At 42.4% G+C, this 27,831-nt stretch overlaps 1 protein-coding gene across 1 annotated transcript; it reads left to right on the top strand.

Moving 5' to 3' along the window:
* The first annotated feature begins 5,374 nt into the window (after nt 1–5,374).
* Nucleotides 5,375–27,458, top strand: LOC144931335 (angiopoietin-2-like). The gene is made up of 10 exons (XM_078855136.1): nt 5,375–5,411; nt 5,805–6,198; nt 15,136–15,291; nt 17,317–17,438; nt 18,425–18,645; nt 20,206–20,333; nt 21,547–21,648; nt 22,232–22,398; nt 24,182–24,312; nt 27,298–27,458. Exons 2-10 carry the CDS (start codon nt 5,806–5,808, stop codon nt 27,456–27,458), a joined length of 1,581 nt encoding a protein of 526 aa, XP_078711262.1. The 5' UTR covers nt 5,375–5,411; nt 5,805.
* Nucleotides 27,459–27,831: the final 373 nt, after the last annotated feature.

Raw genomic sequence — 27,831 nt, 5'->3', positions numbered from 1 at the left:
CATCATGTGAAAACTTGTAAATCTCATTCTCAAGGGGGCAGTAAGTGCATATGAAAATCACACTGCCTTCATGTTAGTCATTTAAAGCCATGGTTATGAAATAGATGAATATAAACATTAAGCAGTTTGGCAAGTAAAGTACTGCATCATGTATTACTTTTCAACAAAATGCCAAACAAATGCTTTATAACAAAAATATTTACAGTGACACATGAACATCACCATATAATTTCTACACTTATAATGCTATCCATTTCAGAGGGGTATAACATAGTGGCCTGTCGTATATCTACAGATAATCTTAATGTTATTGGGTAACATTAGTCAAGCATATGTAAGCACGGACCCAAATAACTCTTAAAATAATATATATTTTTAATCAAATAAGTGCATGCAAGTTGTACACACACCCTTTTTACTCTGCTCTGTGCTTTTATAATCATAAGTTAATACAATGTTATTTTATATTTTTGCATACACCGGCTGAAAAAGGAATAACGATTTGTCGATCTTGGGTTTATTCATTGTCAGTAACAAAATTACACAACTGTGTATTTGCATTATAGGTACACAAACACCACACCAGGTGCAGTCTATGTATACCGACTACACAAATTATGATTTTGTAATGTTAAGTCGCTGGATGCACATTATATATTATACATGCAGACTCAGCAGGTGAATTTAAAGCATAACTAACGACCACCCATGCCTGACATAACTCATCTTTCAACCTTCCAGAGATGAAAGTCTATGCGGCAGAGCCCTCTTTCAACAGGGCCACCCCCCCCCTGTAAGTAAAGATTTCCCTGCAATCAGAGCGGGGGTGGGGGGCAGCCACTTCCAGCCAGAATGCAGAGAATCTCCGCGTCCGCGTCTGCCCTCTGTTCCACCGCAAGTTGCGGCGTTATCAGTGTTTGCTGTAGGAAGCATGGTGGAGTGAAACAAGGGTCCCTCAATTAGCTCCCGAGTAAAAACAACGGGGCGGTTAAGCTCTTCCTGCTGCTGACAAGGATGATGCATCTCCTGCGTTTTGGATGAGGTGGGCGGGCAGGTATCCTTGCGAGATTCCTGCCTGTGATGCCAGGCTGAATACGTCCTGAGTCAAATTATTTTTGTTGTTGCAAATGATGTTAAGACCACGGAGAAACGTTTGCATATCAAGTCGGGCTCACCATTTGAAGCTCGTCGCCGATGGTGTTTCGAGGCCGTGCCGTGCATTGTCCCGCATGATGTTTTTTTCGCTCCGCCGACTGGGGGTATCTTCAGGAAGAAGTAGGCACATGAAGTGAAACATTGGATAACGTCCCTAAACAACAACTGGTACAACACGAAAACACACGAGGGAGCTGTACTGCACATCCGTGAAAACCTACGCAGTCGTATTTTAAGTTATTTCCTGCTTTTTTAGGCCGGAATTATGCCTTTCAAACGCTGTAAATGTTAATAACTGGGTACTGTAAGCAATTACTTACCGCAATTGCCTGGCAATGCTCCGATGAAACGACTCCAATTATTATCGATGAGATAAAGTGGGCCCATTACCGCTTGAAGACATTATTAGTGCCATTAACCTTGTGTGTACATTATCCAGGTCACTATTCATTGCATACTAGTAGGTCATCACTGTCATTCATCATACTTTGAGAATATAATGTATACAATGTTTGCTGCTGGAAGGTCAGATAAAACGACTTGAAAATGCTCCTAAGAACACAAAGTGCTGCGCTTCCATTAATGGATATGGTGTGGGACGTATCTGTAAACCAGGGTGCCGTTGTGGTGCATGGGGTCGCTCATTGGACTCGCAATCCAGAGGTCGGCGGCTCAAGTCAATCTCCCGGCGCGGAAGTTGAAACAAGAATGAGAATAATCATGATGGCTGTTTATTTATGAAATAGTTCCCTGTACACTGGGGCATCTGAGAGCATCTTACACGCAATAAATTCAAACATTTAAAAAGCCCTCCCCGGTGACAGCTGTCAGTGAGGGCACACGGTGACTCACCACCTGGCCTGCAAATGAGCATTAGTCTGCCAGTAGGGTGCGATGGTTGCTATGTGTAATCTCAATTGAAACATTTCCAGGTCATATTCGAATTTGGCAACATTTGGAACATGGTGCCGGCACACAATGGCTTACTCATTTTTAATAATGTAACATCCGCTGTTAACCTTTTCCCGTTCCGTGACGTCTTCAAGTTGCAGGGTGAGTTCCGTTCACCGCTGAATTTCGGGACGCGCAAGCGGTGAGCGTTAAATTGATTTCGAGAGGCATAGCGCCGTTGTTTTTAAAAGGCCTTGTACTCACCTCGCCTTGAGACATTAGTGGAAGACGCCTTACAAATAAATGTAAATTATTTATATTATAACTGAAGCAGCACGACCACAATCTATGATAGCTAGCGGCAAACTGTGCCACACACCGACTTACTGATGAAGTTGTCTGACGAGCGTGAAAGAGGAAGCCAAACATTGCTCTAGAGGGGCTCTAATTGAGCTCTCTCTATTGGAGACCTTTCTACCAGTAGTAATAGCATGAGGAGGAAGTTGTAGGGCCGGACCTTTATATATGTCACGTACTGCAACCAATGCACTGTTATAAGCACACAAACGTTAGTCGCAGACACGTACATTTCTCCCATTAATACAATTTTGGTGTATTAAAGTTATTACAAATTTTTCGGCACTCAAACTTTACCGATCTCAAGGGTATAATGCAATTTGTATTGTTGAGAATCTTTCGTCATCTCCATTTATAAAAATAGTAATGATAACATTTTACCAATACTGAATGAGGCCCCTCCTCCCCCCCCATTGCCATATAGGTTGTGGAGGTTGTTTGACCATACTTCACCAATATTAGTCTAGGTTGGTGAAAGGGATGCCCAGGACCGGTATCATATATCAGTGGCCTGCAATCGAACCCAGGTGTCATTTCAAGAGTGCAGTGTGATCTCACAACCATTGCGGCCACCATCTCTGCGAGTAAGTGAAAATAATTGTATCATATTATGAATCACCTGTTCTGCCTCTGTTTTATCGAACGTTTCTTGCTGTTGAGATCATCTCCACTGATCAGTGGGCTTTACCTGGTAAAATAAAAATAGTTTAGTTTGAGAATATGTATGCATTTATTTATAGTGATTTGCTTATACGCCTTATACTTTGCACTCCTATCGTTTTTTGTATTTGTTTGTTGCTGTAACTTTCTGACTCGCCCCTACTGGACATCTGCGAAATAGAGCTTCGTAGCTCATAGGATTTCTCCAGGATGAATAAAGATTCTGATCGCCACTGATCGATGACCCACTGACAAGAAGTGGACACTTTCAAAAGAAAATTCCTCGAGACAATGATGGGCACTGGGCACAGACAAAAAGCCGTATCAGGTGTGATGTTTTTAAATTGCTTTGGAATAATACGGCACAAATTACAATTGATACAGCTAGAACAAATATTATTTATTAACAATCGCACAATTAAATAATACCGTGTATGGATAGGGATTTTACTTTACAAGTAAAGTTATTTATTTACCTTCCCCCACCATCCCCAAAGCCCCCCTTAATAGTCACGTGACAATGTTGCCGTATAAGCAATGATTTGATGTTCCAGTCCTTTATAAAACAGCGCGAGAGGTCCAACGGTGAGCTATAGCAATTCATGCATTTTAAATGTTCTGCCCCCATGTAGTTTTGCATTCCACAAGGAGTCGGCGGTGAAAGAGCGTTGGCCACTCGGACACTAATCCGCCCGGATCGTGACACGAGCTTGTGCGTTTTGCATTCATTCTGGGGATGAGCTCAGCTTTTCCTCTGACCCAACTTTTCACTCTGAGCCACACAGCTGTGTCGAGCTTTACCTGCAACAATGCTCGTTCTTGGAACCCACACCTGTAATCGCCTTATGCATATCTCTTACAGACCTCGTTCCCACGTGAGCCTTTAACTGGAGCACCGTAGGTCAAAGAAACACGTAAAGTCGCTTCAGATACTTGTCAGGAAACATTAGAGGGTGGCAATTGATGAAATCGATCTCTTAAAGCCAGATAATTAATTGCTAAACTTTCACATGAAGTGGTTGTGTTGCATTTCTCTTTGCAATATAAACATACTGCATGTCTAATGGAGATGAGTTGGTTTTGTTATTATAATTAAATGCTCGGGTTTTTTACCAGTTGAAATTAAATTTGAAACGTGAATGCATACATATATCCCAGTTGTATTCCAATTAAAAATGTTTGTTTCCAATGGGAATTTGAAGCACAGCAACTATACTAATAAGTGTTACAATTTTTTTTATATTACCTGGTAAGGGCCACTGAGCTATATAGTTCGTTTTCGAAGGTTAAATAGACGCATTTAACCTCCGTTAGAAAGCAGGAAAACATGAAACAGTTTTAAAGCGTTTGCCAATTCCTTTCAAGTGAAGTCAACTTTATTTTGCTTACACACGCGGCGCCTTTTCTGGCGCAAATGTACCACTCAAAGTGGCAGTGTAATAGTCTAAATGCATTACATATAACATATACATTTTCAGATCATTGATTTAACGGATACAGCTGCTACTTCGGTGATCATAATTTATTTAAAATGTGTAAAATAACGATGAACGTCATTTTCCTCTGCTTATTTCACTTGTACAAAAAAACTATTTTTTTTATTCCACCAGGTAAGGCTCACTGAGCTATATATAGATATAGCTGGCCAGCACAGATGACAGCTCAACGAAGTGGCTTGTCGTGTGGAAATGTATAGCTGCCAAAAACTCTAAACGCCTGTTTTCTAAATTTGGATGGAAAAACCAGAGGAACCAGAGAAAAATCTACACTACCACGGGGAGAGAGAGCATGCAAACTCCAAATATACAGGTGTCAGGGTCAGGATCGAACCCAGGACCTCCTGTATACCAGGCGAGGTAGTTAACATCTTGCCATCGTGGTACCCCACAATTAATGTGGGGAACTGAAATAGAAATAGCAAATAAGACAAAACATTAATACTATGGGACAATCATATATGTCCAAAGGAAGCAGACACAGACACTTTACCTTCCATTTAAAAAAAGTATTCCTCTAACAGTCCACAGAGCAATATATTATGAACTTGGATAAAAGTGTGTGCCCAAATGTTAAATCAGCAAGGTTGTATAATCCCATCAACTTTTCACCCTTGTGGGTAATCTGGCAGTGTACTTTGATTGGTGGCTCATCTGTTCACGTTCAGCCAATGGAAGTGGGTGTGGGAGCCCAGGCTTAAAAGGTTTTTGGGTGGGGGTCCCTGAACGCGTGCTGTTTTAATAATTTTACTGCACTGTGACCCTCCACTGGGCATGCCAGTGGCCTGATTCCAGAGTGTAAAAAGAGAGAGAGACACACACACACAAGAGAAACAGAGAGCAAAATCGAGGGTGAGATTCAGAGCACACATACGTTTTACTGGGTTTGCATTCTTTGATGTGTCTTGGGAACCGTGCACCTTGGCTTGGCTGACTCGCACCCTGATAGAACCCAAGCATCGCTCCGCTCAAAAAACTGTGACACCAGGGATCGTGCAGAGCATTGAATGGGATGAATACATATCGGCAAGGCTGGCTGCAAGTGCTGTCAGTCGTAGATTATTCTTGAGAGTGGAATAGTTTTCATGTTCGTAGCTCATGGAGGAAATGCATAGCTATGCTTGCCCTTCATTGGTAAAAGCAGCTGCTGCTATGCATATATAGCAGCGAGCTGTGGGGCTGCGATCGGTTCGTGCACGTATTACGTGAACAGGCTGACAGCTCTGGAACGGCTGTCCCCGGCAGGATGCTCGCCACGAGGGTGATGGACGCGCTCGTGCTGCTGTGCTGCGCTCTGCGCCCGGGAGCCGTGATCGCCGGTTACTGGCTGGGCCACCGGGTTGCAGTGGCAGCTGCGGCAGCGGTGGCGGTGGGCGGTGACACGGCCGGGAGAGCCCACCACAGGATCCAGCACGGGCCCTGCACCTACACCTTCCTGTTGCCGGAGCTGGCCGAGCACCACCAGCAGCAGCAGCAGCCGCAGCAGCAGCAGCCGCAGCAGGGCTGCCCAAGCGGTGCCGAGAGCCTGGTCACCAACTCGCTGCAGCGAGACGCGCCGAACGCTGAGGCCGACCGCTCTCAGCAGAGGCTGCAGCAGCTCGAGGTGGCGACGGAGAACAACACGCAGTGGCTCGTGAAGGTGTGTGTCATTGACTCGTCACTCACCCACTTTAATGTAGCCAAACGCATCGATTGAATGTTGCCGTCGTGAAGAAGGGCTGTTGCCCAAATAGTCACTTATTTTTCTGTGTTTTCCGATTAAGCCAGCGCTGTGAACAAAAGTGGTGAATTGTTATTAATGCTATTGAGCCACTGTTAATCAGGATAATGAAAGTGCAATGCAGAGTTGTGATTTTGCAACAAAATAAACATTGTTTATGAGTTGAGTAACTCATTTGTTATTAATATTAATACGTGTGCGTGAGTAACTCATTTGTTATTAATATTAATAAGTGTGCGTTGTTGTGAAATCACACATGGGATTATGTTGTAAATTGCAGAAATGGTGTTTTCATGCCCATAGGGATGGGTATGGTTTTAATTTACTCTGCATCCGTTTATGGTTTGTACTAAACGGTTTAACTGCTGCAGCATTTACTGTGGAGGTGGATGTGGAGCATATGTTGGAGGTCGATTTTGAATACTGTACTCATATATCAATCATGAAATTACTACCGAAATCCAAATGCACAATCGTAAGAGTTTTATAATTAAAACATTGGAGGATGATAAGCACTCGATTACCTTTTGTTCATTCATTGAAATATTTCAAGAATACTAGCAACAGTCAATGTTGTTAAGGTAAATACAGAGCTCAAATGTAAATGTCATCAGGGAGATTCGTACAATTTGATTGGTGACAGTTATTGAAACGAGGATAACAAATGCCAGAGGCCAGCATCACCTTGCAGAAATGTGCACGCCACAAATTTAGTGCGGTAATTCGTAAACAATGCACTTGTCTTGTGATGTAACATAACCTTCCTCCTTTCTACACTCGCATTTTCATATTTGATACAATAAAAGCACATGCGTCGTGAAATATACGTTGCAATGGTGGCCCAATATCATGTCAGTATAGGCAATGCATGCATGTGGGCCGTTGCGTGGGTGTGTTTGTATGCGCATGTGTGTATTTTAGTAGAAGTTACAGAAAATAAATAGAGGTAATAGATGGGTGTGATGGTATGCGTCTGCAGTGTAAGTGCACAAGAACGAGTGTTGTACTACGTGTGGATAGAGAAATTGGTTTTGTAGCAGTTGGAAATCTGGTTGTATATTATGACAGAGCAGCAAATGAAATGTCAATGATTATACGAAATTATACTCGCCCAAGATCGTGTTTAGTGCTATTTATACTAGGGCAGAACTCTGTTTAATGTTCACTAACATTGCCCCAGGTTAGGCAATAAAATTATGTAATCTTGCGCCTATTTAAATGTAGTTGTTTTTAAATGAAATATGGGTCTTGTTTTCATTTTAGCATAATAATAGCAGCATTTTGATGCAAACATGTGGTCACTTTTATCTTCAAAGAGAAGTTCCAAACATTAAGTATATAGTTATTGAATTAAATCGGCCCCAAATTAATGACCACGCAAATATCCGTTATAACAAGTTCAACTTTGGAGTCCCTTCGTTATAATATTTTTTACAAAGTAAAAATAAAAAATTACCATTGAAATATGGAGTAGCACCAGGTGCTCATAGATGCTACATTAAGGGAAATGAATTGTGAGAAATGCTACATTTAACCCCAGATTTGATAAATGTCCTTGCGACCAATTTGTTTTCTTTAAAATTGCCGTCATTATATTACAGTGTGAGGTGTGTGACAACAACCAGAAAACACAAACTCTGCACCAACAGGTGAAATGCATTACGAAGTTAATGGGGTAATTGTTTTTTAGCATCATTGAGGAACTCGACTTGAAGTGTTGCGCTTTGATGTTTAAAGCTTGCCTAATCGGTTACAATCTGTAATTCTTGCAGAGCCGCTATCTTTCCGTAGAATTGTTCTAGGTATTCCACTTGCTGTTGTAGGAACCCTCTTGCACTGTTCAAACAGCTGGCTGGTGAGCGATGTTGGTGGAATGTCTTGGTTGTTGCTACTGGCAGAGTAAACCAATTGGGGGCTGAGTCATGTTCGAAGTTGCTTATCCCCTGTCTCATAAAAAAAACAAGCAGTAATTAGCATAATTTGTCGTCCTTTTTTTAAAGAGCGATTTCAAATAATCACACGTGGGCCTCTATCAACACGTTTCATGTCTAAAGATTTTTGTGATACCAATTTAAATCGTTAAGGAAAGTAATTGTGCCCCTTCTCACTCATTGATGTATTTATTAACATACTTAAATAAATTGGCACACATGTTTTACGCTAAATTTAAGCTAGAATTATTTATTTAAACGATTATTTATACAGTGATTAATGATATTGTCGATAATATTTTGTACCAGAGTAGGGCATGGGTTTAGCTTGGAACGATGTAATATTTTTCGTCGAAGGAATTTTATGAATGGTCACATTTTTAAAAATATGTGTTAAAAGGGGAAAAAAAAAACAATAAACACCGCTGCAGAATTCGGTTTCGAATGTTTTAAACAATTTTTCCCCCAAAAAGAAAGGTACCGCTGACCCACAGCTTTGTTTGTTTTCAAGTCACCGGAGGAGAAAAGAATTTGAGTGATTGTGTAACAGATATCCACGCCTGCATTTGTGCGGGTTCCTCAAAGAATTCGCAGAACCAGAGTGTGGCGTTTTGTTTTGGTACCGTGCCTGCCAACATGCATCAAGATGGGAGTTCTTACAATGCCCGTGAAAGCAGTCACCCTGCTTGACATTGAAACGTGGGATCAGAGAGAGCCGTAATCGTACGGTGAACGAGGAACCCGTCCACAAACAGGGCTAAGAGGATGGCCGCTAGAATTGCTGATTGGCTTAATGTCACCTCGCGGTTAGCGGTTGAGTGCTAAACGTCATAATATTCGGCAATCGTTCTTCCGAGCGAACGCAGGGAGATTACGCACTCGCCATTGCAACGAGTGGCCTCTATTTGGAATATTGCTTTAAAATATCATGGTGTGGTTCACGTTTGTTTGTTCATTAAGCTTCACTCACTGCAAGTTCACAATTCATAGGAGGTGCACTGAGTAAAGGCTCAGAAATATATACGGATAATATCCCCTTTAATGAGGGGGGGGCAGCGGTGCAGTGGTTAGCACATTGCACTATGAACACGGTAACTTAAGTTTGTCCATAATACAGTTTTTTTTGGGTTATATCTCGTAAACATATAAATGTGTCGTTAAACCCGCCACCAGCCAACACAGCCAATTAGTAAGGTTTGTCACGTAAACAGAACGTGCCAATTCGTTACTAGTACAGCACACCGGTGTGTTGGAGAGCAAAGACAACATTTACACGACGTTTCGCCAGTAATTACAACTTGCTTCATCAGGCGACAGCCAGATTTGTGGAGGAACGAAACAATCCTCCTGTTTCGTTCCTTAAATAGAGGAATAGATGTGCTGACGTCACTTGTGTGCTCTTCTTGCGCGCAGTGGGTGGGGGGGATTAATGAATGCATATACATGAATATGGGTATGTATTGCCGATATGGTAATCAACGTACACTGTGCATGCGCGTTATGCAAGTTCATTGTTCTTGTACTTCCTGTCGATTGTGTGCTCTAAAAGAGCCGTTCTTCAGTTTGGCACCACTGCGAATATCCACAGCAACGGAACCACTCCTGGTCCCCTTTTGCAGTGGTCGCTGACAAGCACGGTGAGGTTTGGGCAAACAATCCCCGTGACCGGCATGACATGCAATAATCCTTCATCCAGCAGTGGATTGATAAAGGGCTGTCCATTTTTTGTTAAGTTGTTGTTATCGTTCACTTCCTTGAGTCATGTAAAAACTGCTTGTAATAATATAGTCAATACTCTTTAGATATTTCGGTCAAGTCACGTAGGTATAAAATAAAAAATAAAAATGATCAAAAATCAATTAAATCACGACGTTTCGGAAGCAACACAAGCTTCCGTCATCAGGTGGGACATCCACAGCAAGAAACAAATTAGTGTAGTGGGCAAGAGTCGTTCGTATAGTCAATGCCAGCAATTGCATTTAACCAGGTGGGATCTCTAAACATAGTGTGCTTCTGATTGCATATGACTTGTGACTGCTCGCCGTTTGTAAGGCTCGCAGAGAGCCGCTGTAATGCGACACCAGTAATGCATGGTGTGAGAGATTGTTCTTCTGCAGCAGTGCACATTCTCATGTTTAAAGGCCTGTGCGTGATCACAAGTGCTCATAATTGATAGCTACGTTGTCCACTCTGCCGATCCCATTGTTTGCTCCCATAAGGCAAAGCTCAACATCTCGAGGTGCTGGATTTGGCGTCGTTTGATGGCAAGCTTCTACCTTTGTAGATTGGGGTGGGTGCCCTCTGTTAAAATGGGTCATGGGCATTGACCACCCGCATGCCTCGGATTGTGCACCGTGTGTGGTGGAGTGTTTGAGAACGGCGGTGTCTAAGAAATTAGTGGGCAATTCATGGTCGTACAATCAATGTCACGCACTCACACTTTGCACCTGCGTCCTATAATTACGAGTAAAAAACATTTTAAAATCATCACCACATGTTATCGATAATGTTGTTGAATAGAGTATTATAGGACAATCCATGTATAGACATCTCACTAATAGAAAATGTCTCTCTTACTTTAATTTCAACAGCTGACTTAATATTGCGAAAGCGATGGCCCCATCTATCTCAGGGGAGAGTGTGAGAATATATAATACGTGTATTGAGATATGGTGGGAGGCATGTAGTAACCTTGGAATAACGTGTTGTTTTCTCAATAATGTATCTCTATTCTTCCATTGGAGTATCTTTAAATGCATCATCTTGAATATAATCGCCAGATGTTTAAGGCAAGGGGCCTTCATCACAACAGAGAGAGTGAGACTGGCATTATAAGAGTTGGAAATCACACTCGCGCTGCTGGGCCCTGTGAATGACGAGTGTGATGACATGTTGTGTTTACCTACCACTGCCGGCAATCCCTTAATATTTTATTTCATGAAAACATTTCACATGAACAGTTGCATGAAGTCCCATTTGATGGTTATCACGTACATAAGTCCGCAGCGGTATTTTAAATACCCGGTAGCTTTCGAATATTTTTTCGATCTGTGGAGAAAATGTCACTTAGCAGCAGTCATCAATCCTGGCTACTGATGCGAACAGTGGTCAGTCAGCTTCTTCTTCTCCATCCTTTGATAGTTTTGCTGGCAGATTGCCGGCCAGAGATAAGGCTGCTGCTATAGTGTCGAGAGCGTAAGGCCTCTGTCAACTCTGGTAGGTTGAGTTGCACAAAGATTCAAAAGAGAAGGAGAGAAGTGATGAGATCGAGGATTTCTAGACGGTATCTCTCCAAGGAAGATAAGAGCCCGGTAAAATCGTAGAAGTCTCGATGCCTTCGCAGTGACGGAAGCAATCGTGACTCTGGGCTGACTCGCCTTTCATCTTGCCTTTGGGGACTAAATTCTATACAAGTGCATACCATTCATGTAAAGCACATGTTGTTCTTGGTCATCCGTGAAACTCATACGTGCCAATTACTTTTGCATTTGAAGAGTTTATTCTTGGACTGTGGCGGTAGGTAACTTTGATTAAAAAAAAAATTAGTTGTATTGCCATGCTTTTCAAATGTGTTTCTTTAATAAACAAGATTTGGAAAAAAAATCATGCATACGCACGGGCTAGGTAATGCTTTCCAACTTGCGTTTGTTTTTAGATGCATTTAATTAGCCCTATGCAAGCCGACGCGTTGATCGTTAGGGTAAACAGATTTTCATATTTACAAACAGTGTGTTTTTGTTGTTCTCGTTTTTATCTCCAATTTCAGAGCAACCCATTTATCAAACGGGCCATTTTTCAATAGCTTTGGTTATTAATAGAAACATAACTATATCATAAATATTTGCTCAAATTGGATCATCTTTACGAGGGTGATGGCGACCCCATTTCGAGAGACAAATGGACAGGCAGAGAGCCAGATTGATAAAGCCAAGGCATAAACGCATTACACCTTCGTTGCAAAGCGTTAAAACAATAAAACAATTTTTAAAGAGCCGGCCATTTCCTGTCAAGTGAAGTCAACTTTATTTTTGTTTACCCACGTGACACCTTTTTGCCACAAATCTGCCACTCAAAGTGCCAGTGTAATAGTCTACATGTATTACATACTGTATAATATATTTTGGAATGATTAATTTTCAGATCATCGATTTAGATGTTACAGTTGTTACTCAGATGATTACAATCTATAGAAAAAAGTGTAAAGTAACAATTAATGTAATTTTCCTCTTATTTCACTTGTACAAAAACATTTACGATTAAACTATTAAAGTATATTTGTTATTTTCCCAGGTAAGGCCCACTGAGCTACATAGCTCTTTTTCAGAAACGACCTGGCCACAAATGATAGCTCAACGAAGTGGCTTATCATGTGGAAATTTAAAGCAGCCAAATACTCTAAACGCACGTTGCTAAATGTGGAGGGAAAAACTGGAGGACCCGGAGAAAAAAATCTACACGACCACGGGAGAGAGACATGCAAACTCCAAATATACAGGCATCAGGGTCGGGATCGAACCCACAAACCTCCCGTATACCTGGCGAGGTAGTTAACATCTCGCCACCGCGAGAATATGGGACATTGAGCTGCTTTGGGAAGCCAAAACTTTAATGGTTCACGTGGACCGGACTTGGCGAGTGCTTCCACAAGCAGACGTAGAAGGTAGGTAAATGCAAATAAAATAAACGGGTTCAAATGGAACGCTGTGTGGCCAAAGCCGAGGTTTGTGCGCTGTGGATGTGAAAGAAATCTGTGTTTCGTACAAATTCGCCTATACCTTCAGCATCTGTTAGTGTTTTATAAAGGTTGTTATTTCACTTAGGTTTATTTACTGTTTGACATATTTTTCGCGAAAAAAAAACTCATTACAAAACAAACAGAGAAGGGTGAAAGAGAGAGAGAGAGAAGAGAAAGGAGAAAAAAATATATAATTTTTGATGAACTGCTTTGTAAACAGCAGGCGCTGTGCGATGTTTGCCATCTTTACATGCAAAAAAAACATTGGTAATGACAGTTGTAATTTAGGAATGTCAGAACCAGCGTGTGTGTAACGTATGTGTCCTGAGGTGCCGTTGTTGCGAAGGGGTGGCTCGGCCATTGCCACTAAATCTGTCCAATCTACATCTTTAGACCCTAACGCTCAAGCTCTGTGGGGATTTGGCCACATTCCTCAGCGTTGTAATGCGTCTCATAGTGCATGCGATTGCCATTACGTGCCCCCGGGCTGAATTACAGAAAATGATCCACTGTGGCTGTCTAATTTGTGCGAAGTGTCATTTGTTCTTCCCTTGGAAATGCGCAGATGTTTATTCACTGACACGTACAGGTCTCGAAAGGAGAAATAAAAACCGCCTGTGGAGATTGCGTCTATGAATATTTCAATAGTTCGAAGCAACACGAGAGCGCACGTCATTTTAATTGCATTTATCTGGTGTTAAATGTTATTTCCAAGGTGAATTGCAATGTGAATTATTGCACATTATAGGAAGTGCATTTGTAGCTACTAGGGAAACATACTATAACATTTTAAATGTACATAACATTCATTAATTTTTAAAAGTAGTGTAGCGGTCGTAAAGTAGAATTATGTCCATCTGGGAAAGGTGCAATTCGGCTCAGTGGGTTTGGGATGCACTGCAAATGAAAATTAGATCGGTGTTCAACGGTCAAAAAATATATCAGTCACAAGCAGAGGAGAAGAGAAGCCGCCTTGATCGTGGACTTGAGCACAGAGGTCGCAACCGGGTACCCGTTACCCGTACCCAACCCAATACCCGGCTACCCGTACCCGGCTGGGTACGGGTACCCGTTTGCGACCCTGGTGCGGCCGGGTACGGGTAGATCGGTTCCTAGAATCAACCCACCCGCGCCTGCAACATGGCTTCATCCCAGAGGTCGCAATCAGGTACCCGATACCCGTACCCTACCCATACCCGGCTGGGTACGGGTAGGGTACGGCCGGGTATGGGTACCCGTTTGCGACCCTGGTGCGGCCGGGTACGGGTAAGGAATTAAAACCCGTTTGCGACCTCTGCTTGAGCAGCAGCCTTCTGTTGGGCCATGGAGAAGGGATCTCCTCACATCAAGGGCAGCGGACGACGAGAAGGAGCAAGCGTTAGCTGGAAGTTTATAAACAATAAACAATTGCTTCGTGTTTATTTTTCCATGCTGGTGTTGAGTGCACTGGTCTTAATTGTAATACAAGCTTTTTAAAATGTTTTTAATATTATATTGCCTCGGGCACATTGCTTTGTTGATATTGTAAATTAAATCTCCTGTATTTTTTTTATAGCACGAGTGTTGGGCAACCCCGTACATTATCTTTAATCTGCTATACAAATGAATATGTATTGATGCGTTTATTCACGGATTAAAGGTTATGTGAATGCTCAATGTACATTCGCTGAGTCGTTTAGTTCAATAGAGGAAACAAAAATGAGCAAAACAACAAATAAAATGAACAAAATACATTTCAAGTGATGCACTATCTGCATCATCATCATCATCACCCTAGCACCTACTCGCGAGCTCACTGCCTTCCACCATCTCTTCAGTGAATGTTGTCTCTGGCACGTTCACTTCCTTGGCTGCCACTCCGTCACTGTTCTTGACCTTTTCTGAGACGCATCCTTCCCAAGTCCACTTTCCTTAACGGTAATTAATGTTGTCTTTAACCTCTGTGTGTTCTCTCATTCACGTTTTCCTCCATTCTGTCTGTCAATGTAATTTCAAGCGTGTTTCCTGTCCATGCTTCTTTGGTCACTTTGTACGTTTTTTTTCATTTTCTTCTAATAACGAGACCAAAAAAAACCAAGGATTAATTCTCGAATTAAAATTACGACGACGATTCGTGACAATTCCTTGCGTCGCTGTGGCGGGTGAATCTAAATCGTCAAGTGTCCTGTCTTCCGGTGTCCCTGTCCGCAGCTGCAGAACTCCATTCGGGAAGGTGTGATGATGGAGCTGGCTCAGCTGCAGCAACGCTCAATGCACAACCAGACGACCGCCATGCTGGAGGCAAGCAGCAACCTGCTGCTGCACACCGCTGGGCAGACGCACAGGCTCGCCACCATCGAGGCACAGGTAGAGCACGTGTCGACATGTTAACCTCGACTCGTAACGTGCGAGTGCGAACACCAAGACCCGTGCGTGTGAGTGTGTAATCCGAGACTTGCACGCGTGCGGGTGTGAAAACCAAAAATCGTACGTGCGGGTTGTGTAAACCAAGAATCGTTCCCATTGGGGCAAAGGTACCCTGTGCTTGCGTACGAACCAACAATCCTAGCAATTATAGTTGTGGTAGATTATTTTCATAACACATTGTTTTCGAGAGCTACAGTTGCACGCACAAGTGATGATACCATCGGCAGGATGTCCGACGGTCACGAAGGTCGCTGACAACGACAGAGAAATTACCTGCGAGAGGAAGGCAAGGACGTTCTGGAATGAAGAATCCATGAAATTATCTCACACAGCAGTGCAACCCTGCATATTAGAGAACAGTGTGGACAAGATGGTCATCACAAAGATTACCTGGTCACATTACTGCCCGCTCAGAATAATGTCTGTTGCATGACAGTCAAACAGATTTTTTTTATTAGTTCTCAAATCTGGAATTTATCCAAATTCAATCCAGAACCAAATTGAATATGATGCCTTTCTTGTGCTGTCATTGGTGACCAGATTGAGACCACCAACTCATTGCACTAGAGAATCTGTTTTCATCATGGACGGCTGCCTGGATTTGAGCCTATGAGCTCCAGCGTTGCCAGTCCAGCGCCCTGACCTCTGAGCCACCCGACCACCTTGCAAGACAAGGTTTAGAGTGCACGCACGCACACACACACACACCAAACAAACAGTTAATTGGTTCTAAGGCAGTCATGGACCTCGGAGTCAGCTGTAATCAGCTTTCGACGACCTCCGGGAAGTCCGGCATGGACAGAGCAGCCATTCAGCATGTGTGCATCCTCTCCCTCCTCCACAACACCATCGTGGCCCCGTGGGGTGTCCTGAATAAAGCAGGCCTGGGCGGTCTCGACAGAATGGAGAACCTCACACCTGAAACCTGTTAACGTTGCTCCAGAGGTGGTGAGGAGCTCAAAGCCAGGTAGCCGCTCATGCCTACTTGACATCTGTGAACGAAAAGCCTTATAGCTCATCGGATCCCTCCAGTATAAATACATATTCTGATTCAGCATAGTGATGGTGTGGGAGTTGCAGCCTGTGGTAGAGCCGATCCCATTCCTTCTGCAACGATGAGCTGGTGATGTTCCCAGGTGGATAGAGTTTGCAGTTCTCTTCATGAGGATTTGCAGTTACTTGTTGGGTGAGGTGCATTTCATGCAATCCATGCACCTCTTGCACGATATCAAATGTGGTATTTACTGTATCTTGGTGACGATTCAGTGTATCCGCTGCATTCTGACACCATTTGTTAGACAGGTGGATGTTGGCTCAGTCTGGTAGGCGTGCTATTTGTTGTTTTCTGGCATCAACGTTCACTGAGGATGCTGATGCTCCTGATATTTGCTGCTGATGCCATTACAGCTGCGACTGTTGTTCATGGTCATGATGGTGTGGTGTTTTGTTTATATTTTCCTTTTTATGTAATGCTTAAATATACAGGTATAAGACGAAAAATGCATACAGTTAATGGAAATGAAATCGGTACCAAAGTAACACAAATACATGCAAACATATCTTAAGAAAGATGTGTCTGGTTATGTTGCATTATATATTTTATAAGGAAAAAGTACAGCCCACATAATTATTGTTTAAAAATGATCTGTGCTAATGTTTGCTTGTCAAATAAATAGATTCATAAGCAGGTGTTTAATCATTGGGATATTTATAAATATGGCAGGGAGTCTGATACAATAAATGACGACAATCTACTGCATCACGTGCTTTAATTTCCATTTGAATGTTGAAGACAAATCATTTGTTTACAGATGGACAACTTCCAATTACAGTCATTATATGATTTCACGGTTGAGAAGTTCCGTTCGTTGTTTATTTAGGGACATTTTATTTACTCAGGCATATGTAGTTATTGGTATTGGAGTAGCAGCGTTAATAAACTCTGCTGTTTCTCTTAACATCAAGGTCCTAAATCATACTTCAAGGCTGGAGATTCAGCTGCTGGAAAACTCCCTTTCGACCAGCAAACTGGAGAAACAACTTCTTCAACAGGCACAGGACATCAGCAGGATCCAGGAGAAAAATGTGTACGTGTGTGTAAGGATGTTCTCCCTTTTTAGGGGCGTGGTAGAGTAGCAGTTAATGCGCTGCCCTACGAACCTCTCGGATGAGTTTGATGCCCGCTCGCAGCCAACGCCAGTGATTATTATCTGAACCGCTCTTGGGCTTCACCTAGGTCGACTCAGCCTGGAATAAGTACCTAGTACAATGTGTAAGCATCGTTGTTCAGGAGAGACAAAGACGGTCTGGCGTGGTGCTGGCCACCCACCCACCCCCTTGTGTGCCATGCCGGCCTTCATAGTTTCTCGCTAACAGCACTTGCCCCAAAAAAGTCTGTTAAGGCTCTATGGGAGATCTTTGTCTGCCTCTTTACTGTGAGAACTGCACTGTGGCACACAGGCTATCATGCTGGTCTCGCAATAAGATTTTCATTTTTCATCTGTGTTACTTATTGTGCTGAAAAATATATATTTCGACCACTAACCATAGCTTCAGCTTAGTAATTTTTTATATCCAATCTCATTCCGATTGTAATATTGACGTGAAGTATCCACGTGGATCTCTCACAGAGAACGACCCACAGAAATGGATAACATTGAGCTACCTCTGAGATTCCTTCAAGTGAACTTTGACCCACACAGTAGGGGGCAGCACTTTATCACTCACCCTGCATATGAGAGCAATGTTCGTCAGCATGACAGTCAACACAATATTTAATTCTCACAGCTAGAATTTAGCCAAAATAAGTTAAAACGATCATTAATGTAATGTTTATTTTTATGTGTGCAATCAATGATGAGCAATGCTGAGACAATCAACTCGCAACACTGGAGAACCCGGGTTAATCACAAACGAACCTCGGATCTCAGCGAAGCCAGCTTAGCGTATCTGGCCTTCTGAGCCACCCGGCCAGTTGTGTGCCAGCATGTGGGCCAGTATATTCTGCAATCAACCATAAAAAAAAAAACACAACAATTAAAATGTATCTACCCATGCAAACATCGCTCTGCAGATTGCTGGAGCGCAGGCTCGCAGAACAGGAGGGCCGGCTGGCCGGAGCGAACCAGGAGCGGCGCCGCGTGCAGGAGCTGCTCTCGGGGCAGGGCGCCCGCCTGGCGGAGCTGGCACGCCGGCTGGACGAGGCAGGCGCCGGACACGGCCGCCTGCTGCGGCAGCACGCGCAGCTAGCCAGCGCCCTGCAAGAGACGCTCGCACGCCTCACGCAGGACGACGGTGAGGGCTACGAACATCCCATTGAACTTTTCCAGTAATGCCACTCGGTACCATTAGACCTACCCACGTTCTGCCCAGCAGAGTAGTACATTCCGTTGAGGTTGGACGGCTCACAGGCATCAAACCACCAGCCTGTAGTAGGACAAGAACAATAACAACGACATTAACAACAGCATTAAGGGGCGCTGCGGTAGTGAGATGTTATCTCCCTCGCCTGGTATGCAGGAAGTTGTAGGTTCGATCCTGACCCTGAAGCTTGTATATTTGTAGTTTACATGTCTATCTTTCTCTCTTTCCCCGTGGTCGTGTGGATTTTTCTACGGGTCCTCCGGTTTACCCCTCCACATTTAGAATCGACGTGCGTTCAGACCGACAAATTTCCACATGATAAGCCACTTTGTTGAGCTACCATTTGTGGCCAGGTCGCGTCTGAAAAAGAGCTACATAGCTCAGTGGGCCTTACCTGGTAAAATAAAAAATAGTTATACTTTTTAGGAACTAATTAACTATTTTAACTACATGCACCTCCTGTATTCAGGCAAGGCGGTTAACATCCTGCCACCGCGAGATGTATATACATTGTATGTCATATTTGTACGTGTTGAATTTATTTTGCTCCGTACGTAGCCAACTGTGCTAATCGAGGATGCGTTCACCCAAGATGCTGCTATGGTGTAATGGTTAGAACGCTGGACTTGTAATCCAGGGGTCAGTGTTTATATATCCACTCGTAGCAGTTGAAACAATGGGGCAACTTTAATGAATCCCCCTGCAGTTCGTCGATCGGCAAGTCACGTGTGGTAGGGTAAAGCGTGGGCACTCCCACCTCTTTCAAGATGTTGGACCAGTGTGGAAGAGTAGGTCAAATATGCCCTCTGGAGGGGCTTCGCAGAGGATTAATTACACTGGTCAACAAAACATTTTTTTTTCTGGCCTGGACTTTTGCAGCTGTTTAGACTAATTTCAGGGTGCCGATTCCAAATCTGATCTCAGATTTGCTCTATCACATCTCATTTTTATGCTATCGGCAAACCCCATTTTCATTGATTTTACCCGAAATTAACTCTGTCACTTATGATTGCAAGTTGTTGCGAGTCAGTGACTGCTTTAGTGTTAAAATATGGTGCTGTATTTTTAAGATAGTGTGTTTATAATATCATTTTATGTAGATATCCACATTTATTTAATATTTTTCTTCTGCAATTTTGATTGAAAATGCAATATTTGATATCTCAAAAACCTGATGTGATAGACAAAAACTGATGCCAGATTTGGAATCAGCACCTCAAAATTACATTAAAACCCTTGGAATACCTTATGCCAGAAAAAGTGTGTTGACCAGTGTTATTCATGTACTACACTAACTTCCTTCTATTTAATAGCCATGGTCATGCGCTCTTGCTGTCTTTATGAATTAGATTGCAGCATGCTTTGTAGTGTTACATTTCATACAATTTTGCTGATCCAAACCGCAAAAGTCATTATTCGAGTTATGTATAATTAATCGTGGCAGGTGGCTTATATTCACATGCTTAATTGAACGTATTTCTTTCCCAACAGCGCGTTTCCCATTCCGTGACAAGGAAGAAAAAAATATATTTCGGGATTGCGGGGAATTCATAAAATCTGGACATACAAATAGTGGAGTGTACGTTATTTACCCTGCCAATGACACCGTACCGGCAAAAGTAAGTTATATTCCAAAATCTCCGCATAAAGATATATGTAATTGATTTATCAATCAGCAATGTGAGGATACTGCCATTTCCACGTGCACATGTTAATCTTCACTGATGAGTGATGAATGAGGTTTTCGGATCATATGTTTTGTATTGAGTATTACTCACATTGCTTAGGTCTCTGCCAGTGTCTGTGGTTTTTATATTGTTTTATTGTATTAAATAAATAATTTAATTGCCTCCTTCAAAAATAAGCTTCAAAAACATGAACTCTTCCGTACTGAGCATTGGACCTCAAGGGATTCAGTGGCTCCTGCGTAATCATTCACCCTCTCCCCACTCACCCCCCCTAAGCAGAAATGTTAAAATATAATAATCCCATCAACGTAAACACAAACCAACTGACAAATGGCAAAGCAATTAAAAACGTGAGCAGCTATCAAACTCCATCATGTGCATACAGCAATAAAACACTACATTTCATAATTCATCATCAGGAAAAACGAACAGCGATACATTTTAAAGTCGAACAGTTCATGTTAATGTGGCTCTTCACATGTGTGGGTATTATATATGGAAAACTAAAAGGCAAATTTCGATTTAAAGCTTTCGTGACTGCAGGGATTCATCTACTTGGTTCTTTCGGTAAAGTCATGTAGAATGGAAATAATAAAATAATAAAAATAAAACATAATCAAATAATTCTCACGACGTTTCGGCCACAACGCAAGCAGCCGTCCTCAGGTGGAGAGCAGGTCTGTCGAGAAGACATTCAGACGCTGTCTTTCCGACAGACATGTTTTCCACCTGAGGACGGCTGCTTGCGTTGTGGCCGAAACGTCGTGAGAATAATTTTATTATGTTTTATTTTTATTATTTTATTATTTCCATTCTACGTGACTTTACCGAAAGAACCAGGAAGAACTAAAAGGCAAGTTTGCTAAACAGAAACCAAGCTTCACGGCTGAAGTGGGATGTTTTCAATCAGAACAATTGAGCTAGGAAGCCAAGTTTCACAAGGACTATATACACAATGGAATTGTTATGCAATGCATTTTTTAAATGTTGTTAGTTCACTGTCGTTAGCAGGTTTATTGTTGGCACTCACCCATACAAATGGGTGCTTACACACGAATATTTTTTGTTTTCCTTTTTAATATAACTCATTTACTGTCCTCAATTTAAACTCTTCCATGCTTTCCAATTCTTTGTTTTTCACAAGGTCTACTGTGACATGGAAACAGATGGCGGTGGCTGGACAGTAATTCAGCGCAGAGAAGACGGGTCGGTGGATTTCCACCGAAGCTGGCAAGACTACACAACGGTAAGTGTTGTCAGGACTCGGCTCCGGTATATTGTTTTCATGCAAGATGCAAAACAAAGAAGACACAATTCCATGATAGGAGCCAATAAAAATGTTAATTGTTCTGCCACCAGGTGACTCTTTAAAACTGTGATTTTTCTGAATTCAAAATTTGCACAGCGATCTTAAAAGATAACCTCACCCTTGATGTGTTAATTACACTAACATGCTTAATCGCATTCGTGGTATCAATTGAATGCATAGGTATTCATAAATTAGAGTTTCACTACGATTACTTTGTTCATTCACTTCGCTCAAGTCTTTACTGCATCATTATTGTGCTAATTCCTTAAATGTCATAGATATACAATGCAATGCTATAAAGGACATTCACCAGTTAGTACATGCACATGGTTAGACGTTGTTTTTTATGAATTCACATCACACATGCATTATGTCTCATGCGTGTATATTTTACATCCATAGAAATGCATGTATTCCCCATAGTTGTAGGGAAATACATGCATGCTCGTACGCACATGAATATGCACATGCAGTGTATTTCTGGATTATATGACTGATTTGTTTTTCTCTACGTGTCTAGGGATTTGGGGAGGCTACAGGTGAACATTGGTTGGGAAATGAAATAATCCATCAACTGTGCAGCCAAAAAACGCACCAGATGAGAATAACATTGAAAGACTGGGAAGGCAACACAGCATTTTCCACGTATGAGCGATTCTCCATTGCAAGTGAGAAGCAAAATTACAGGTAACAAATACTGTTTCTGCATACGCTTCCGCCGTCATACTGTACGGCTCCCGTTGTGTTTTCGGGTTGTGCCGCACGTTGATCGCCGTGATGTCCGACGTTTCGCTCACGTTTTGAGAGCTTCTCCAGAAAGCGAATTCTGGAACTGGGTTCAGCAGCGAAGCAACAGGCACAATTCTGAACAACACACGCACGCACACCTCAAGAAGACAGATCAGGGAGCCAAACATCGTTTTTCCTTGCCCCTATTAGTTTCGCCTCTTCTCCAGCTGCAGAGCTGCTGTGTGCTTCTCGCTGTGGGTACATGGGGATGCGTGCGTGGGTACATTTTCACTGAGCGGTGCTGCAACTGCGCGAGCAGACGTGGATAATGGCTGTGAAATGCACGCGTTAATGGTGTGAAAAGTTTCGTTTTAAAAAAGCACCACTACGTCTCGCCTACAAATGAAAGACATTAAGTGTCTGCAGGAGATGTGTGGGAGGATGAATCTCCTTCAGCTGCAGCTCGATCCCCGACAAACAAATGCAAGTGAGTGCCTCACTTAACATTGGCCTCTAGATAAGACAATACACACGTACACATGTTGGTATGGCGCTTTTGCTGCACTGCGCTTTGATCGCAGCAACCTTCAATTAGCACGGTTGGCTACGTATGGTGCGAAAGAAGTTCAACATACAAACAACCTAAGTTCGATTCCCAGACATGGCTAACATTAGCTGCGAGGTATGTGTCAACCGGTCCTGGATCCCTTTAACAACCCACACTGACACAATGTGGTGAATCATGGTGAAGCAAGAGGCGGCGTGGGGAGGCCTTCATCCGCCAGTGGATTGACAAAGGGCTGTGAATTATTAATACAATTCTAACGTATACACCAACACTACGCAAAACTAAACTATGTTTTATTTTACCAGGTAAGGCCCGCTGAGCCATACTGCTCTTTTTCAGAAGCGACCTGGCGATCACAAATGATCACTCCTGTTTCACAGGAAATGTATAGCAGCAAAACGCACGTTTCAGCAATTGCCAGGCCAGATTCATCACTTGCGGAGCGTAGCGTGGGACAGCTGCTCTTTGAGCTCCCTGTTGCTTTTCTATTTAAGATCTCGCTACAGTGGCAAGATGTTAACTACCTCGCCTTGTGTATAGGAGGTTGTGGGTTCGATCCCGACCCTGACGCCTGTATCTTTGGGGTTTGCATGTTTTTGCTCCCCATGGCCGTGTGGATTTTTCTCCGGGTCCTTCGGTCTTTCCCTTTACATTTAGAATCAACATCACGCTTTTAGAATATGTGGCTGCTGCTTTACATTTTCACGTGATAAACCACTTCGTCGAGTTATCATTTGTGGCCAGGTCGCATCTGAAAAAGAGCTATCATAGCTCATTGGGCCTTACCTGGTAAAAATAAAATAGTTTAGTTTAGTAAAATAGTTTAGTTTACTATTCAGTTTAACACGTAGGCTTTCGCGACCAATATTATTCATAATAAACGTTTTTGGGTTAGATCGCGTTATTTATAAATGTGTCGTAACCCTCCACCACCCGACACGGCCAATCAGCAAAAAAGTCTCACGTTGACAAAAGACAAATAGTTCACTACTTTAGCCCACCGGTGTGTTGAAGAGTGAATCCACAACATTTCCAATTTTTTTGAGTACGAAGTTTCGCTGCTAATTACATCCAGCATCATCGGGCACTCATTTGCAATGAAGGCGCCAATGCCGGAGGCCCCGCCCGATGCGCCCTGCTGACGTGAACGCGGGTGTCTCCTCGCCGCTTCAGGCTGCACGCTCGGGGCTACGGAGGCACGGCGGGCAAGCACAGCAGCCTCGGCCAAGGAAGCAGCAGCTTCAGCACCAGGGACGCGGACAACGACAACTGCCCCTGCAGATGTGCGCAGATGAGCACAGGAGGTACGAGCGATAGGCAGCCTCACACACTTGTGGAGGTTATTTGGCCACGATACATTGCCACGTCATCAGCCGCTTCTTCGAGCTGTCATTTGTGGCCAGGTCACTTCTGAAAAAAAAGCGAATAGCTCAGTGGGATTTACCGCGTAAGATAAAAAAATGATTTGCTTACCTTTACCACACTTTGCACTCCTATCGTCTTTTTGTATTATTTGTTATCGTAACTTTCTGACCCTCCCCTACTGGACATCTGTGAAAAAGAGCTTCACAGCTCACTGGATTCGTCCAGTATGAGTAAAGATTCTGATTATGATAACAATGTGGAACTGACAAGTTGGAGTGTAACCATAAACCAGCGGCAACAGCCACCACTCTGGAAGTTGGTGCTGTCCTGCTAGCGAATGGTTCCCAGTGGTTATTGGTTGGGATACAGATGCATGTTATTTGTCCTTTGCTTATGCTGCCATTAAAGACTTGCCATGGTACATGTAACAAAAATAATCCCTCTTTAAGATATGCTTAACATTAACCAGGGGCACAAGATTGCGTGAGTGTCTGCACACCCACAGTGGCTGAACCCCTGTCCAAAACCATAATTTTCTCTAAATGGTACAACATTCACTAATGATTGATTGCTCCCTTGCATTTGCTTTGAATTACTCGAAGTGCATTTCATTATGCGGGGGCTCAGTGCCTTGGTACTTTGATCATTCATGCAACATGTACAACCCTTTTGTCAATTCACCACTGGATGGGGGCATCACCACACTGTATACGTTTAACCATGCAACAACATGCCAGTCAGTGAAGGTTAGTAAAGGTATGGTGCAGAGATGTTGGAGCATAGAAGTGCTGTACAACATTGGATTTTGCTGTACTGCCCTTTGCTGACAACGTAACCCCTGAAGGAGCCGCAAGCACCTGTTTTATGCAGGATTGGTCGCCCATCTGAGAATTTCCCATCCAAGTAGCAAAGGTGCAATGCCGGCTAAAGCCCTGCTTAGCTTCCAAAATATGATGCTATGGGGAACATTATGGGTGATTTAGAGATACGTGTGCATTGACCACTCACCTCTATAAACATTTTCTCGTAAATTTAAGAAGTTTATTGTAGGAAATGTGTGGTTATATACATGTTATTACATTTTTATGAAAAAAGAACATCACCAGTTTTGTATTATTTCCAACTTAGTGGATGCATTCTATAATATTTATTTCCATATTAACTGGTTTGAACATATAAAACTCTTTTCACCGTAGCATGAAACTATTTTTTAAACATAATGATCTGTAATTTGTTCTGCTTATTTTTCAAACTAAATTGCCCAAAACCCCTTTAATTACGCAGTATTTAGATTTTAAACAAGATGGTATTTACTGATTGATATCAACTAACTAACTTTATTGACCCGTGGTTGTGGCCTTTTTACGAGAACAAACTTGAAAAAGAAACACCCTGGAGATTTTAGAGAATTGCTTTGCTAAAGACAATGGCTATCTCAACACTGCCAGCAACCTTTCCAAGATTCCACAATGTTTTATGGAAACTAAGCAGAACAGTATGTTGGCAGTAATGCCAAAAACTGCTCTCAACATTACAATGCATCGGCACGTGGAGGCAATGAAAATGAGATGGGTTGAACAGATTTTTTACACTGTAACAAATTTTTTCCGATTTATTAAACAAGTGCAGAAGCATGGAAGTCATTATTATTTGAGTAAAACTGACCACCAGAAGTATTTATTTGTACAGCCACCATTGCGTTGTTCTCTTAGAAATGTATGGTATTTATTTGTACGTAAAGCACACGTGAAATAGAACAAATTGCAAAATTTTCTTTCTGTGAGGATTATGTCCATCGTACCTTACACACGGAGACTGATTATTAGGGATAGAGTAAAAACTATTTAAATTTAGTTTAAAATATATAACAAATTTCGAGATATGTTTGAAGCAATTTTAGAAGCAGTCTTAGTTTCAATGTACACACTTCATCAAGCAATGAATGTCCATATGTCCATGAAGACGATGTTGTTTTTAGTCACTCCCAGGGCTGTTTTTTTTTAAATTTGTTCTTTGAACTGCTTCATCATCTAGTGATTGAGAACCGCCAGCGATGGTGGAATTCACTGTTCATTGACTGTCCTCTGCAACTAACTGCTATGAAGTGTTCACCTCTTTTTTGGTGCAATTAATACTGGTTATCACCAACAGGGAAAGTGTTATATTCAAGCCAAGGTCAGGAATGATCAATTTAATTCTTTATGTAGGATTTTGCGGTGGTGTTAATGGCTATCACACTGGACTTGTACATCCAGAGGTCGCTCGATCAATCTCATGGCTTGGTAGTTAAAATAAAGGTGCAAGTTTCTTAAATCCTCCTGCCTCTGTCCACCCAGTTGCATAAATAGTTACACAGCAGTTAGTCAATCGGTAGGTGATGTGTGGTGGGGTAAAGTGTAGGCCGTATATCTTGGAAAATGTGTCCAAATACCCTCTTAGTGGGGCTCTCTACAGCCTGCCTCTAGTAGAGGCCCTTCCACAAGCAGTGGGGTGAGCAATGATTTGCGGGGCTGCACATTTACATTTTATTATAACGAACAATTACTACGACTACTACTTTTACAACTATTTTTTTTATTTTACTACAATTTTTATTTGACCAGGTAAAAACACAAAGCTACTGTATATGTCTCCTTTTTAGAAGCGACCTGGCCAGAAATGACAGTTCAATGAAGTGGCTTATTTCGTGTAAATTTATAACAGCAGCATGTTTCTAATTATGAAGGAAAAAACGAGAGGACCAGGAGAAAAATGCACTCGACCACGGTAGGAGAGAGACATGCAAACTCCAAATATACAACAGGTGTCATGGTCGGGATCAAACCCACGGCCTCCTGCATACGAGGCGAGGGAGATAACAGCTCGCCACCATGGCGCCCAATAATGTTGTTGTTTATGTCTTTGTTGTTGTTGTCCTACTACAGGCTGGTGGTTTGATGCCTGCGGGCCGTCCAACCTCAATGGGATGTACTACTCTGCTGGGCAGAACGTGGGTAGGTTTAATGGTATCAAGTGGCATTACTGGAAAGGTTCAAGTTACTCTTTGCGTGCCACCACCATCATGATTCGCCCAATAGATATATAACAACATTACAAAGATAAGAGCACATCAACATCACGCCAACCGCATGTTTAAGTGTCACGAACGTAAATGATTTTTGTTTTTACGGCTGAGTGAAATATTGTTAATTCTGACATGTTCTGTGAAATATGAGAATAGGTTTTCCCCTTTTTTCTGCCAATAAAACAGGTGTTAAGATGTTAAAACACCAAACTGAAACCTTTTACAAGGAATCATGTCTGCAATAACCACAATACAGTACTTGTGGTCAGAATGCAAACAAAAACATACTCTGATAATATATACATTGTCTTTGAAACTGATTGGTCCACACCAGAGAAAATTGTCTCTGGTGTGGACCAATCAGTTTCATATTTTGGTCCTGGCAAAGGAGGTC

Source organism: Lampetra fluviatilis, chromosome 4 (genome assembly GCF_964198595.1).
Source record: "Lampetra fluviatilis chromosome 4, kcLamFluv1.1, whole genome shotgun sequence".
Classification (NCBI taxonomy): Eukaryota; Metazoa; Chordata; class Hyperoartia; order Petromyzontiformes; family Petromyzontidae; genus Lampetra; species Lampetra fluviatilis.
The sequence above is the reverse complement of the archived record's forward strand: the minus strand, read 5'-3'. Positions and strand labels throughout refer to the sequence as shown.